At 43.3% G+C, this 14540-nt stretch overlaps 1 protein-coding gene across 3 annotated transcripts in view; it reads left to right on the top strand.

Moving 5' to 3' along the window:
* TXK (TXK tyrosine kinase) overlaps window positions 1-14540 on the top strand; it is a 52473-nt gene continuing 37933 nt past the window's right edge. For 2 of the 3 annotated variants that reach the window (XM_074324646.1, XM_019741062.2), the window contains exon 1: window positions 1-154. In XM_074324646.1, coding sequence (XP_074180747.1) covers window positions 67-154 — 88 coding nt within the window. In that variant the 5' untranslated portion in view covers window positions 1-66. The remainder of the gene's footprint in view (window positions 155-14540) is intronic. The other variant, XM_019741063.2, reaches the window with a different exon arrangement.

Below are 14540 nucleotides of genomic sequence, written 5' to 3'. Positions count from 1 at the left end.
GAAAATAGGTGGGGTTAACTTTGCCCTTGAGAAACATCTTGCGTGAGCTATGATTTCAGTTAAAAGATGTGTTTTTGTGACTGGAGCCCTGCTGAAGAACTGAAGGCTGTTTTGTGGACTCCCTGCAGACGTGCAGCCATGATTCTTTCTACCTGTAAGTAAGATGCCTTTGTCATTCATCTTCAGGGCTTGTTCTGGGCACGTTACTTATTCTCGAACACCAGAGAAGTTGTCTCTAAGGCATAGAGCTGGTGGAATGTTGAGGATAATTTCCCCAGATGTTGTACCAGGGTTTTGTTTGTTACTTAAATAACCATTGTGGTGATGTAATTTTAGCAAAGGTTCAGCACTGAGAATGCAAAAGAAAGCAAAACAAAAATAGTGTCCTTAAATCTATATGTGTATGTAGAAATGCAATTTGAAAAGTGTTTGTTTTTAGAATGATATTTAGTGTAAACAACTCAGGGCTGAAGATAAGGAGACCAAGCTCTAGTTTGCTGCATCCTGGGTAGGTCACCTTTGGCAACTTCTTTCTGTTAGGTTCCCATCTAGAAAACGGGGACACTCTGTTTGCCCACCTATCAACAAGCTATCATAAAGAAACACTAGAGAAAAATGACAGGTTCTTCATGAACTTAATTTTGGAGTTGCTTTGGAAAACGATTCAGTCCCATGTGAAATTTTTGGAAATGCTTATTAATGTGGCTCTATGACTCAGAGGGTCTTATAATACAAATAATTAAAAATAAAGAAGAAAAATAGTCTTGGATTTTAATTCTGGGTGACTAAGGAACCTAGCTGTAACCAAGCGCAGTACCATCAGGTGAAAGCAATCAAAGGCCAGCTAACAAAGTTTTTACATTTCTGATTTTTAAAATGGCAATAGGAAAAAATGATTGCAATTTTCAAATGTCATCTGTTTTAAGCCAAATCACCTCATAGGACCCAATACTTTTTGGTAGAATTTGTAAAACATAAACCAGGTTATTCCAGTTGTACTGACCTGAATATAAGTTATGGTCTTGATCCACTCGTAGAGAAAACTACGGCTGCTAGTTATCAGAAATCCAGACCAAGCAGAGCAAAGCAGGAAGAGCTAAGAAGCAGAAATCGGTGTCCCCACCTCCCCAGACGGCAGGACAGAGATGAGCAGTGACTTAATAAGAACCTTTCTATTGAAAGCTACCTGAGCATCTGTTTTTCACTTCTCCTGAGGTCAGAACTAGAAGAAAGGCTGTAAATTGTAACAGGAAAGATTCAGTTATATATAAAATAAATAGTGGTGAGGGTTGAGACCACAACAGGTTGCCCAAGGGATGAAATGAGAGACTCCCTACTGGCCGGGATACTTTGAGGATCGTTCTGTCTGGCCTAGAAGGGCATGGATTTGATGAGCTCTCACTGTTCCTTCCAACTTCTGATAGTTTGATTTCAATTGTAAGAAGTACCTGTTTTCTTCTGCAAAAACTATACCGAGACATGGCTGCATTTTTTTTTCTGGGTAGAACAATGAGTGTTTACTGTTGACAAGAGAAAGCCAAGATATGCCTCAAGATGTATTACTGTGAATAAAAATAAAAATAAAATGTTTGTATGTGTTTGCCAGGCCAGAGTCATTTGCTGAATAATTTGTTGTTTTAAGGGCTGTCGTAGAAGTTCATCCTTGGGCTGCTATAGGGCAGAAGCTCAGGAGGAGACCATGGTGGAAGGTGAGATGCTGACCGTACGGGACGGTGGCGAGAGCCTGAGCGAGGTCTCCAGGCACTGCTCCAGTGAGGTTCAATTTGTGAACTGTAATTTGTATTGCCAACGTTTCTACCAACTAACAGTTACCCTGAGAACTGGCCTAGCCCAGGAGAGTTATTCAGAGGACAGGCTGCAGGGAAAAACGCTGGGGTTCAAAAAGCTCACCTCTTACCTCCCCTGCACCTCATTTTCACCGAATTTCTCTGCCTTTCTTTTCTTTCCAAGTTATAAAGTAGAAGGAAACAGATAATTTATATGAGTGGTTCATAAGTCTTAGCAAACCTAATGCATGCCGGGGATACTGTTAAAACGCAGGTTTCTGGATTCATCTCCACAATTTCATCTGGGGGTGAGGTAAGGACCCCTTAATCCCACTGGTTTTCTAGGGCCTCTGTTTTCAAATCCCCTCTTATTTCTGATTGCATTTGATTCCCACACCAACCCTGCTAAGTTAGTATCTCCCGCTATTACTATTAGTATGAAGACAAAGAGGGTAGCTGCACAGACAGTCTCTAAGCCGGCCCCCAATGATGTCCACCTCCTGGTATTCACACCCTGTGCGATCCCTCTCCTTGAGGATGAATTGGACCTAGTAACTCACTTCTCATGAATAGAATATGGTAGAAGTATTGGAGTATTATCTCTGAGATTGAGTTGCAAAAAAACGGTGGCTTCTGTCTTAGTGCTCTTGGGCTCCCCGTCTCTTGGATAACTAGCCACCATGCTCTGAGCATTCTCAGGCAGCCTCTGGAGAATTCCCCATCACGAGGAACCAAGGCAACTTCAAGGCCTGACGACAGCTGTGGGAATGAACTTGGAAGTGGATTCTCCAGCTCAGTCTAGCTCGGCCTGACTATGATTCCATGAGCTTCATGAACTTCTCAACCTTGCACCAGAGACACCCAGCTAAGCTGTGCCTGGAATCCTGATCCCCCGGAAACTGTGAGATAATAAATGTTTTACGCCTCTAAGTTTGGAGATAATTTGTTTCCAACAATAAAGAAGTAATTCAGTGACAAAAGGAGGGAGAGCCATGGACCAAAACCAAACATGGCCACTTTTACCACCACTTTGACTCAGGCTGGATTTGGTCCCCTTTCTCAGAAATAGAGAATTTCTCAATGTCAATATGGACGTGAGTATATGTATCTTTTGCTTGTCAGTCATTTCGCTTTTATCCCCCTGCAAATGCCTACAGTCTGTAGTAATCAGGATAAATGTAGGCACGGTTTGTAACTACATCTATGAGGCTGCGGGCCTTCTCATGTGCCGACCTGCAGACGCTGTTGTTCCACCTGGCCAGCGTCGTCTGTCCACTTCCTGCCCAGCAAGGGTCGGTGAGCACAGCTTTCCGCACCATGCCAGCCAACCAGCAGGTCTTGTGGCCGAGCACTTCACATCACAAGCTGACCAGATGTCTTGCATGTGATTTCTGTGAGCACGTCATGAACTTGAAGTTCACAGTCTTCTAGGAAATACTGCTCTGAGACCTGGGGGCGGGGAGGACGTGTGTGTGCGATGAGTGCAGTCCAGGTCACCTCAGCTCATACTGGGAAGAAGCCAAAATTCCTGCGTAGAGCAAAGGAGGGCTTCAGGCTGATGGAATGTTTGGTGTCTGGGGAGCAGCGGGGGGTGCCCTGGCTGAAGTTGTGAACGGATGAGCAGTCTTCAGGGAGACTCTCCTTTTCCTTTCAGCACCCTTTACTCCCAGGAACTCTATCTCCCCTAGTGCCCAGTGCCCCATCTAGCTTCCTAGGCTTCTAGAATCTCGTCACTGTTTCTCCATACTCAGGACCCCTTCAGGCCCTGCCAGGCCAAGCACCATTCTTATCCTCCACCGAAATGTATCCAGTTCACTGTCCCATGAGCTAGGTACCTAGTTAGTAAGCAGTGAATCCCCTGATATATTCTTCTTCCTCTAAGGTTTCACAGGCAAGGATGATGTTAAAAAACAAGTTTGGGAGCTAACATAGGGTTGTTTATTTATTTTGTCAATGGATTCAAAAAGATTAACATCTCTGATGACTCATTTCTTAGAAGAATGGACATTTTAATATCAAAAGGAAAGGCACACACACAAAACAAGGATACTTTAACACCGCAAATATGTAGAGCATGAACTCAGAATAAAGAATAGCTTGTCAAATTGAAAAAACATTTTAATGAAAAACTCAGTGTATTTTTCTCTCTTTCCCCCTCCTTTCCCCTCCCCTCCCTTTCCCTTCCTTCCCCTCCTCTCCCCTCTCCTCCGCTCCTCTCCCCTCCCCAAGAAATAGATTTAGTGGTGGGAATTTATGACAGTAATGCGGAGGTTTGGCCTTTCTGTTAATTTTTGGAAAAAAATAAAGAGTATCATGTAACGAACTTAGAGGCTCAGCTCTAATCATCTAGAGCTGTTTTTCCAAAGCCACAGTTTTGTAGGTTCTAGACTCTGAGCCCTTCAGCTGCAAATGCAGCTGGCACCAGAATTCCTTGCCTTAAATCCACAACCTGGAGAATATGGGTGGGCGACTAGCCTGGTCTTTAGTTCCGGGTAGCAAAACTGAGCTAGTTATTCATGTTTTCAAATAAAAATCACCAGCCATCTCCCTGTTATTATGACTAAATTCAGTAGGAATGAATTTCACTTGAACCACTGATTCAAAATGAAAGTCCGACATCAGAAATGCCAGGGTATGACACGAGGTTACACTAATGTAAACCTCAAAATATTAGAAACGGAAGGAATGCCAGCAGCTTTGCTTCCCAGACAGCAGTGGCCCAACAGCTTTTCATCCACTATTTATTGGTTGTGTTGAAGGGTGGCCTGGGGAACTGTTCTGGGAAGCCATGCTTCTCACATTCCTGCCCTTCCAGCGCCCCCTGGTGGAAACCTGTTCCCAAACAGCCTTGTAGCCACCCACACAGGTCTGCCGCTGGAAGGAATGCTAATGGGACCCTTGCAGGAATGAGAACTGGGAGCAAGCCTTCCCAGGAAAGAACACGAATACCAAATAAAGTCAGAGGCTCGACTGCCTAACCCATGAGAGCCGTGCCAGTTCCTAAAGGTCACAGAGATTATGTCAAGATGTGATGCCCTTTTCTGATTTGCTGGTACATGGTAGATAATTAAAGATATTTGCTGGGGAATAAAAAGCAGATGAAAAGAACAGAGCAGATATACGCCTGGGAGAGGAAGCTCTGGCTCCTTCCCATGGTAACCCTCAATCCTGAATATATCCTTCCAGTGGGCAAATAGTCATTGTGTCTCGCTGGGGCATTTTAGTCTCTCTGGCAGAGCCCCTTGATATGCATGAGTTTCTGCCTAAATTGGGGATTTTCCAAAGGCACAAAAGAGCTTTCAATGCACAGGTTAATCAGCAAAACAATTCAAAGATGAGTTTCTGTAATCACAGTATGGGTATGCATGTGGAAGTGACTCTCCACTTATTCACTCACCTGGAAGCCCTGTGATGCTGTAACTTGAAAATAATCATGAATCTAATGATATCTGCTTTTGAATGAGTCAATCCTTTAATCTATAAATAAAGATGCCTAGTGTCTTGGAAAGTCCTGCCAAACAAGGGAACATCAGGGAGCTGTTCTGCTTTCACCATTTGTTTTTACACACTCAAGCAATTATTGAGCAGCAACTGTGTGCTAGCAACTGTGCTGGGCAGAAGTGAGGGAAGCATAAACAAGGCAGAGGGTGGCCTTCCTGCTCACAGCCGCTCTTAGTCTTCAGGGGAGAGGGAACACAAACCTTATCATAATTAAAGCATTGCTGGTGTGGGTCTGTACCTTTGAGGGCAATTGTTTTTGCTATGGAGTCATGAAAAAATAAATATTTTTGAAAAGGCTTCCTCCTTAATTCCAGGATGCAGGAAAGAGCAAATGTAACCGAGGGAATGTCGTTGGGTTTATAATCCACTCTGTTGGTGTGTAGTCATGTATTGTGAGTAGAGTGAACAGGAGAAGGTCCTTTCCTAGTCCCCAGATATCAACGATGCCTGCTGACTGATACTAGCGATTCTCTTAGAAAGTTCTGTGTATTGTATTTATTTATTTTGGTCGCGCTATGGTTTATTAAGCTGTGCCTTAGTACAGGCGCTGGGGCTCTTGATATATAAAGCTCAGATGTTCTGCCAGTGCTTTTTGAGCAATGACACCCGGAAATTGACAGCTAAGTGGATGTTATACACAAGCTCATCATCTGTCATTTGCATGTGGCCAGTAGCCACTGCCAGACAAAGCACCTTCTTCATCTGGAACTTGACCGTGGATTTCACTTCATCGACTTTGGCCACCATGTTCTCACTGTGTGTTAGCAAGGAAGGGACCTTGCCGGCCTTATTCAGGCCTGGGCCTAGGATTCATGAGATCTGCTTGATCAGAGACTCTGAAGCCAAAAAGGCATCATGCTTCTTGGCCAGCTTTTTTTTTTTTTTTTTTAAAGATTTGATTGTGGAAGGGGAACAGGACTTTATTGGGAAACAGTGTGTAATTCCAGGACTTTTTTTCCAAGTCAAGTTGTTGTCCTTTCAATCTTAGTTGTGGAGGGTGCAGCTCAGCTCCAGGTCCAGTTGCCGTTGCTAGTTGCAGGGGGCACAGCCCACCATCCCTTGCAGGAGCCGAGGAATTGAACTGGCAACCTTGTGGTTGAGAGCCCACTCTTGGCCAGCTTTTTGACCCATTTCCTTTATGTGTTGAGTTTCTTCAGCGCCTCAATGCCCGTGTGGGGTACATCCACAGCCTGGGCCTCGTCACAGTGCTGCTGGTCCCCAGAACACATACGGAGAACTTGGGACGGGGAGTGAGTTTAAGCCTGACGTGCCTGAGAAGCGTTTATCCTTCTGAGGGTCATAGTTCTTCAAGTTGATTTGCAGCTCAACTGCCTTCAAAACCTCCCAGCGCAAACGCTGGTTTCAGGGCAGGAAGTCCTGCCCCGCCTCGTAGAGGGTATCGTGGGAGACGTTGCTGTTCATGTTGCCTCGCGCCACAAACACCGGAAAAGAGCAGTTCTATGTATTTTAATTTAAGGTATTAGGATGGTCAACTTGGCGGGGCCTCGATGCCCAGATATTTGGTCAAACATTATTCTGGATGTTTCTATGAGGGTGTTTTGGGGATGAGGTTAATAGTTACACAGGTAGACTTTGAGTAAAACAGATGACCCTCTATAATGTGGTTGGGCCTCATCCAACCAGTTGAAGGTCTTAATAGAATAAAGACTGACTTGGCCTGAGCAAGAAGGAATTCTGCCAGCAGACTGCCTGTGGACTTGAACTGTCGCCCTTGCCTGCATCTCCAGCCGACCAGCGTACCCCATCAAATTTTGGATGGTGCATCCCCCATAATTATGTGATCCAATTCCTTAAAATAATTCTTTCTGTGCACTCTAATGCAGGTTCATGTTTACGAACATGAGAATGCCTTTAAAAGAAACACGATAGTACAACATGTTTACTATTATATCTTTTGTACCGTACCAAAAATAAGTTTCAGAGCCTCTCCTGAGAGCAGCTTTGATAGTCGGGGTAGAGAGAGCCCATCAGAGTCCATTCGAGTCATTCTGTGGCTTTGGACTGTGGCTGGGGCGCTGGGGTATGTGTGTGTGGAAATTTCCCCTCTTTTCCTTTTTAGTTCTTCTGGCTGGTCTAATAACCAAATTGACATGAGACAGATTAATAGGAGAAAATAACCAAATGTAATTACATCTGTACATATGGGGGTTCTATAAGAATATAGGCCCCTAGGACAATTCAGGCAGTTAAAGCTTATACCGGGTTTCCCTGAAAATAAGACCTCACCTCAGCCCTAGCATGATTTTTCAGGATGACATCCCCTGAACATAAGCCCTAATGCAGCTTTTGGAGCAAAATTTAATATAAGACCTGGTCTTATTTTCTGGGAAACATGGTATGTCATCTTGAGCTAAGGAGAAATGTGGGGGAGGGGCATGTGGTGGTTTGAGACTTCAAAGTGGGAAAGACAGTTCACTTGGAGAAAGAAGGCAGTTCATTTGGTAAATAAATGTTTGCTCGGTCATCTTTAACAAGGGGACACAGAGAGGACTTTGATGAAACGTGCCTTGCATGGTTCCTCTCCGTGTAGCACATAGTAGTTCATATTAACCTATAGTTATCTATAGCTCCCTTCCTGGAGTGGGCTCTTTATCTAAATTCTTTTAGGAAGTTAGGGGGAAATCAAAGGTTTTTTTTCCAAGTCTTTCATTTCTTTCAAAACAACCAGCTTAAAATAATATCCCAAACAGGCATATTTTGGGGTGACAAACTACTCCCCCTCAGGACAAATTACTGAACCTCTCTGTTACTCAGTTTCTTTATCTGTAAAATGGGGATAATAACAGGACTGATTTCACTGTGTAGGGAGTAAGTTAGTATAATATAATATCTTAGTATAGTGCCTGCGTATGGTGTTATATTTGTAGGTGTGGGGAGGTGCTCTTCCTAGAAGATAGAATTTTATTTCCTGCATTTTCCAGATAAGGCTCCTAAGTAATTGCCCAGATTCACATTGTTGCTACAAGAAAATGGAGCCCTGGTTTGACGTTTGGTTGGTCTGACACTAAAGCTTATTCAACTCCATATGCTGTTCTGATACAGAAATTAACAAACAACAACAACAAAAACAAAAACAAAAAAGCAATAACACACAAACGACAGCAACAACAAAACTTTTTGAACACCAGAGAAGTTTTAGCCATTTCATTTAGCATTTCATGCTATGATGCTTGATTTTGAATAAGCTTTTTTTTTTCTTTTTAATATATCTGGAACAAAAGGTTAGACTTAAAACCTACTACAAGTGCTAGCTAGCTAAAGCTCCGGAAGCTCAGTGTTCAGCAACTTTGCTGTTCCACATAGAACAGTTGACCACAAAAGATCGTGGTCAGTGTAGCTTTCTCTGCGGTCAGCGTTGATCTGTGAGATATCATGTGATAGAATGAATTACTGAGAAGTAGAGCCCAGGGGTAATGTGATGGCGTAGACGTTGGTGAAGCCTTATTTAACAGCTATTTATTGAGTTCTTGTTATGTACCAGGCACTGATGCTGGAGGCCAGGAAGAAGACAAAAATGTGTAAGATGCAGGCCCTGAAACTGGAGAGCTTATAGTCTAGCTCAGTGGTTCTCAACTGGGGGTGATTTTGCCCCTATGGGTACATTTGACAATTCCTGGTAACATTTTGGTTTTCACAACTGGGAGGTGGAGGTAGGTGTCAGGTGGGGTGGGGAGGTGTTACTGTGGGCATCTAGTACAGAGACCAGTACTGCTGCTAAACAGCCTACGATTCACAGGACAACCACCCCAAGATAGAATTATCTGGTCTAAAATGTCAGTAGTGGTGTGACTGAGAAACGCTGTGAAAGCTGAAGCCTACACCAAGAAATTATAATGACCGTAGAAGGTGATACCTAATTAAGAGCCACAGGGCAGGACAGATCACCTGTGCTCTGGGAGCCCAAAGGAAGGTGAGTTGGGAGTGGATTGCAAAGGAAGCTTTTTTCAGGCCACAGGCAGGTAAGGTGTGAGACTAGATCACACAGAAGAAGCTGGTGCGATAGGAATTGGTGGACACTAAGGGTAGGGTTGGTCACAGTATGGAAGGCCTTGAAAATCAGGGAAGATTAAATAATCTTGATGCCATATGTAGTTGAGAGTCTTTTTAGATGCTGAAGATGTGGAGCAGTTTGCTGAGCCAGACTTTTAGGGAAATGAGTATGTAGAATGGATTAAAGGAGAGAGAGTTGAGAGGTGGGGCTTAGAGGTAGGGAGTATGGCCACTTCGTCCAGTCACTGAGCCAAAACTGGTTGCCCAGAGGATAAGAGCAGAGACCCTGGAGTCAGGCTGCCAGGGTTCCAATCCTGACTCTCCACTTACAAGCCCTTCGACTCTCAGCAGGGAAGATCCTCTTTGTGGTTCAAATACATCACCTGGAAAAGTGGCACCTATTTCACAGGGTCACTGTGAGGATTAAGTGAATGAATGCAGAAACACAGGTGTGGGTTGACGAGGGCTTGGACTAGGTTGGTAGCCAGGAGATAAGAAGTAAAACGCCAAACAATTTAAACAGATTAATGCAGATGGAATATAAAAGCATGGGGCTCAGGAAGAACCCAAGATCTCTGTGGGGGACTCATATATACACAGACCTGGGAAAATTGGAATGGGAAATGCGTAGAATGGTTTTCTTATTGGAACTAGCGAGGAAGCCGATAATTCTGGTTGGGAAAAAGGTAAGACAATGGCTAAAATAAAGAAAAAGCTTTTTGCATCTGTCACTAAAAATCATGTACATGAAAAAAGTTATTAAACCTAAAATAGATACCTCACTAACCCACAATCCTACCTGATTTTCTGGGGGTTTTCCTTTCAAATCTATAAATTTTAGTTTTGAAATATTTCAAGCATATGGAAAAATTTGGAGAATAATATCACATGCCAGTGATTAATCCAGGAGTCAAGTGACCATTATAGACACTTTTTGGCAATGATGACATTACAGATGCTCCTCAACTTACAACGGGATACACCCTGACAAATCCATCGTAAACTGAAAATACTGCAAGTCAAAAATGCATTTAACACACCTAACCTACCGAATATCCTAGCTTAGCCTAGCCTGCCTTAATGTGCTCAGAACACAATATCCAAAAAGTGCTGGCAATGCAGGACACTAGAGTGTCTTGTTACTTACCCTCGTGATCACGTGGTTGAGTGGGAGCTGGGGCTCGCTGCCGCTGCCCAGCTTCACGAGAGAGTATCATACCGCATATCACTAGCCCTGGAAGAGATCAAAATTCTAAATTCTGAAGTATGTTTTCTACTAAATGTGTATAGCTTTTGCACCATTGTAAAGTTGAAAATATTGCAAGTTGAACCATTGTAAGTTGGAGACCGTCTATAAATGGTTTTAGTTTATATGAAAACAAAACATGATAGGTGATCACCGCTTACATTGCTGGACCATCTTACACAGGTTTCTAGGCTGAGCATAGAGTTTACTCTGCTTTGGACTGTGGCCAACTGGTTCTCCATCTTGAGTATAAGAGTCCCTACTACATAGACACCCAAGGTCTTATCTTCCCTTATTTCAAGCCTATTGTACCTGCTTAGTCTGTCCCCAAATACAGTTTTCACTTTCTCATTAGGACTGAATCAAGACAGGTGGGTGCTCTGAAAAGGTTTTAATCTGATGCTCCTTCAAACCAATTCATTCATGTATTCATTCATTTAATACATATTTGTTGAGTATGTATTATGTGTCAAAAACTGTTCTAGCCTCCTGGGATATAACTGGAAATGAGATAGATACAGATCGCTGTTTACATTCTAGTTGGGGAGACAGTAAAACAATGACAAAAAAATGAATTGCATAATACATTAGAAAGTGAGGAATGCCACTTTAAAAAAAGAAAAGAACAAGTAGAGCAAAGTAAGTAATCCCAAAGTTAGGGAGTGCAGGTGGCAATCATACTTGAGAAGGTGAGGTCTGCGCACACTTGAAGGAGTGGAGTAAAGAAGGTTGATCGCTGGGGGAAGAGTGGTCTAGGCCAAACAAAAGCGAAGAAACTATGGTGAGAGAAGGCCTGGTGTGCTCCACAAGCAGCTATGAAGGCAGTATGGCTGAGTGACATGAGAAATGTGCGTTGGAGAGATCAAGGGAGGCAGCAAGAGTCTAGACGATGAAGGGTTTTTATAGGTTATTGTGGGTGATTTGGCTATAACCCTCCAGGACATGGGGAACTATTATGAGGTTTTGAGATAAGGAGATACGATCCTATATAGATGTTAGATTAATCACTCTGGCTACTGTATTGAGAATAAACCATGGGCAGTTAAGGATAGAAGCAGGAAGAAGTTAGGTTGGTCTAATTCAGATAAGATGATCGTGGCTTAGGCCATGGTAATGACAGAAGGGTGGGAAAAGCAGTAAGACTGTGTGTGAGTGTGTGTGTGTGTGTGTGTGTGTGTGTGTGTTACAGTGGTGAAATAAAACATAAATGAAACAAAATGAGTGCATAAGTTAAATAAAACAAGAATGAAAACAAACTGGGTTAGAGGTCGATGTTTTGATATCATCAGCAGATGGATGAGATAATCAAGGGAGTAATCGAGACAGAGAAAAAAGATCAAAAGCTTTGGGCGATCTAACCTCAGACCCAGTCTAAGAGGTTGGGGAGGAAGAGAAGAAAGCAGCAAAGGAGACTGAGCAGGAAAACCAAGAGGTCACATTGTCGAATGCTGCCGAGAGGTCAAGTAAATTGAGGACTTTAAATTGACCATTGGGTATAGTGGTGTGGAGGTCACTGGTGACGAAATAAGGGCAGTTTGGGGGAAGTGGTAGGGACAAAAACGTGACTGGAATGGATTAAGAGAAATGGGAGGGGAAGAATTGGAGCCAGTAAGTAAAGACTACTCATTTCTAGAATTTACTATAAATTGGGAGCAAAGCTGATGAAGGAAATAAGATCATGAGTGGTTTGCTTTGTTTTTAATGGGTGAAGGAGCAGCGTGTTTGTATGCCGATGGGAATAATCCCATAGAGAGGGAAAAAATGGTGATGTGGGAGAGGGAGGGGGTATTTTACAAATTTTGAATTTAAAACCTTCTACATGGGGCTTTGGCCCAGCATTTTGCCGCAGTCTGCACCACATTCTGAGCTGCTTCCCTCATTTGTGTAAACTACATTTGGCTTTGCCTCCCCTCGTCCGGATAGGTACAGATCTCTATGGGACTTGAAAACAGCAGTGGAATAAACTGGCGTGGCTGTAAGTTAAACCCACTCCTGCCAAAGTAGACAGAGCCCTCAAGCGCTAATGTACCCTCTTTCTAAGGAGTGTTTTTGGCAATTTGCTCACCTGGGCACCGCCAGATGAAAACTGACAGCCAGAGAAGTTGAAATCCAAACACCTAATAATACGTCATGTAGTGCGTATTTTTGGAACTTGGTAATTTGTTTTATTTGAGATGATCCTTGGAAAATAAGTGGTGTCTGGGTACAGGCAAAGAAAGAGAAGAAGTCATTATATCAGGGGTAAGCGGTGAAATAGTAGCCTTTCCCTGGCTTGCAGGGATTACCCTGTATCTTCAGGGTAGAAATGAGGCATTTCCTACTGGACCACCCATGTGTGTATAGTCCCAAGACTGAGGAATGGTAATGTCCACATCAGAAAAAGAGAAGTAACCAATACGTGAATCTAGGTTTAGAAATTTAGAAAGTCAACTTCTGTGAAAGGAAAAGGAACTAATTAGCATGTATTGATTACCGTGCTGGATACGTTTGTTGTCTTCCACCGTGTTCTACCCTGGAGAGGGGACCTACAGGATTAAATGTGGTAGGCAGCCAGCATCCGGGACGGCTTAGCGACCCCAACGTCTTCATATTCATTCTTCTCCACGTTTCACTTTGTCCTGGAAAAGTGATCTGCGGGGATTGGTCCAACATGCTTCCAAGACTCTGATTTCTGGCTGCATCACACCAGGGCTGGGGTGGGGGTGGGGGTGGGGGAGAGCCCTGGAAGGAAGTTGTGTCCCTCCACAGCAGATCATTGCTCCTGTGCTATCAAAGTGCTCTCTGCTCTGCTCAACTCTTTCTCCCTTTCCTGGTCCTTGTGCACTTAGGGATGATGGCAGTTACGTGACTGCTGGATCCAGGTTTCTGTGCATCCTTGTGGTTCCCTTACCTCCATCCATACTTTTCAAATTAGTCTCTTTGTAAATGAAACTTTTAAAAATTATTCTAATTTAAGTATGTCATGTTTCATATTGGAACCATGCCTGATACTTTAATTGGTATCAGAAGGTGCTCTAGAAAACAGAATCAGAATTGGACCTGCGATTTATTTGGTCATATATTTAGAAGTCCAGAGAGTGCCTCATTGCTGGGAGAAATAACTCAATTATCAATTACTGGAATTATCATTGGCGATAGCCTGGGATGAAGGGCAAAGTGCAGGCAGTATATGGAGCTTCTGAAAGTCCCAATATAAGAATCACAGCACAAACCCCAGGAATTTGGAATAATGCCTTCGCCCTGTGCTGATAACTATTTCAATTTGAAACTTAGCTCCTGGCTTGCTATGGTGAAGACTGAATGACCATGGATCATGAAATATATATATGATCCCAACTGCCTATCGTGAGCTGAGTGTCATCTGATTTACTGAACCACAAAATGGGCACCCATAGCAGTAATCTGTCATAATACGGAAGTGGTATACATGAAAGTGGGCCTCGGTAGATTCAGAATGCTCAGGAAAACTTCATGAGCAGGTGACTTATACTTACCTAGTACCTGTTCTTTTCTGCTGCTTCTTCAACTCACACTAGAGGCCTCCGTAGGAGTTCTCCATCCATCAGGCCTGATTTTCAGATAGATCTGCATCCCGAGCCCACACAAATGGGAAATAAACAGCCGTTGTGCTACAGCCCTATTCAGAGGTAGCCTGAAAGAGAGTGCTGAAATAAAACCCTCCCCGAACTTTAAGTATATCCCTTTGTTCTCTTTATTAAGGCAAGATAGTCTGAGGCATTGATCTACACTGACTATGGACAATGGCAAAAAAGTTGACCTGCTAGTTTGGAATATTGAAAGAACAAGAGCAGGAGATTGGTAGTAAGGAAATCTGGGGGAGAAGAATGTGGTTGAAACTCTTTCAATGGGGACAGAATGCAAAGATGTATGTAACCAGAGGTCTGAAGATGATCCATTCTCTGGGGTCAGTTAGCCTTCTATTGGTTTCATTGGTACTTGCTCAGTGGTTCTTTGAATACTCTTACCATGTGTCC

This window comes from Rhinolophus sinicus, linkage group LG02, assembly GCF_036562045.2.
Source record: "Rhinolophus sinicus isolate RSC01 linkage group LG02, ASM3656204v1, whole genome shotgun sequence".
Lineage (NCBI taxonomy): Eukaryota > Metazoa > Chordata > Mammalia > Chiroptera > Rhinolophidae > Rhinolophus > Rhinolophus sinicus.
The sequence above is the reverse complement of the archived record's forward strand: the minus strand, read 5'-3'. Positions and strand labels throughout refer to the sequence as shown.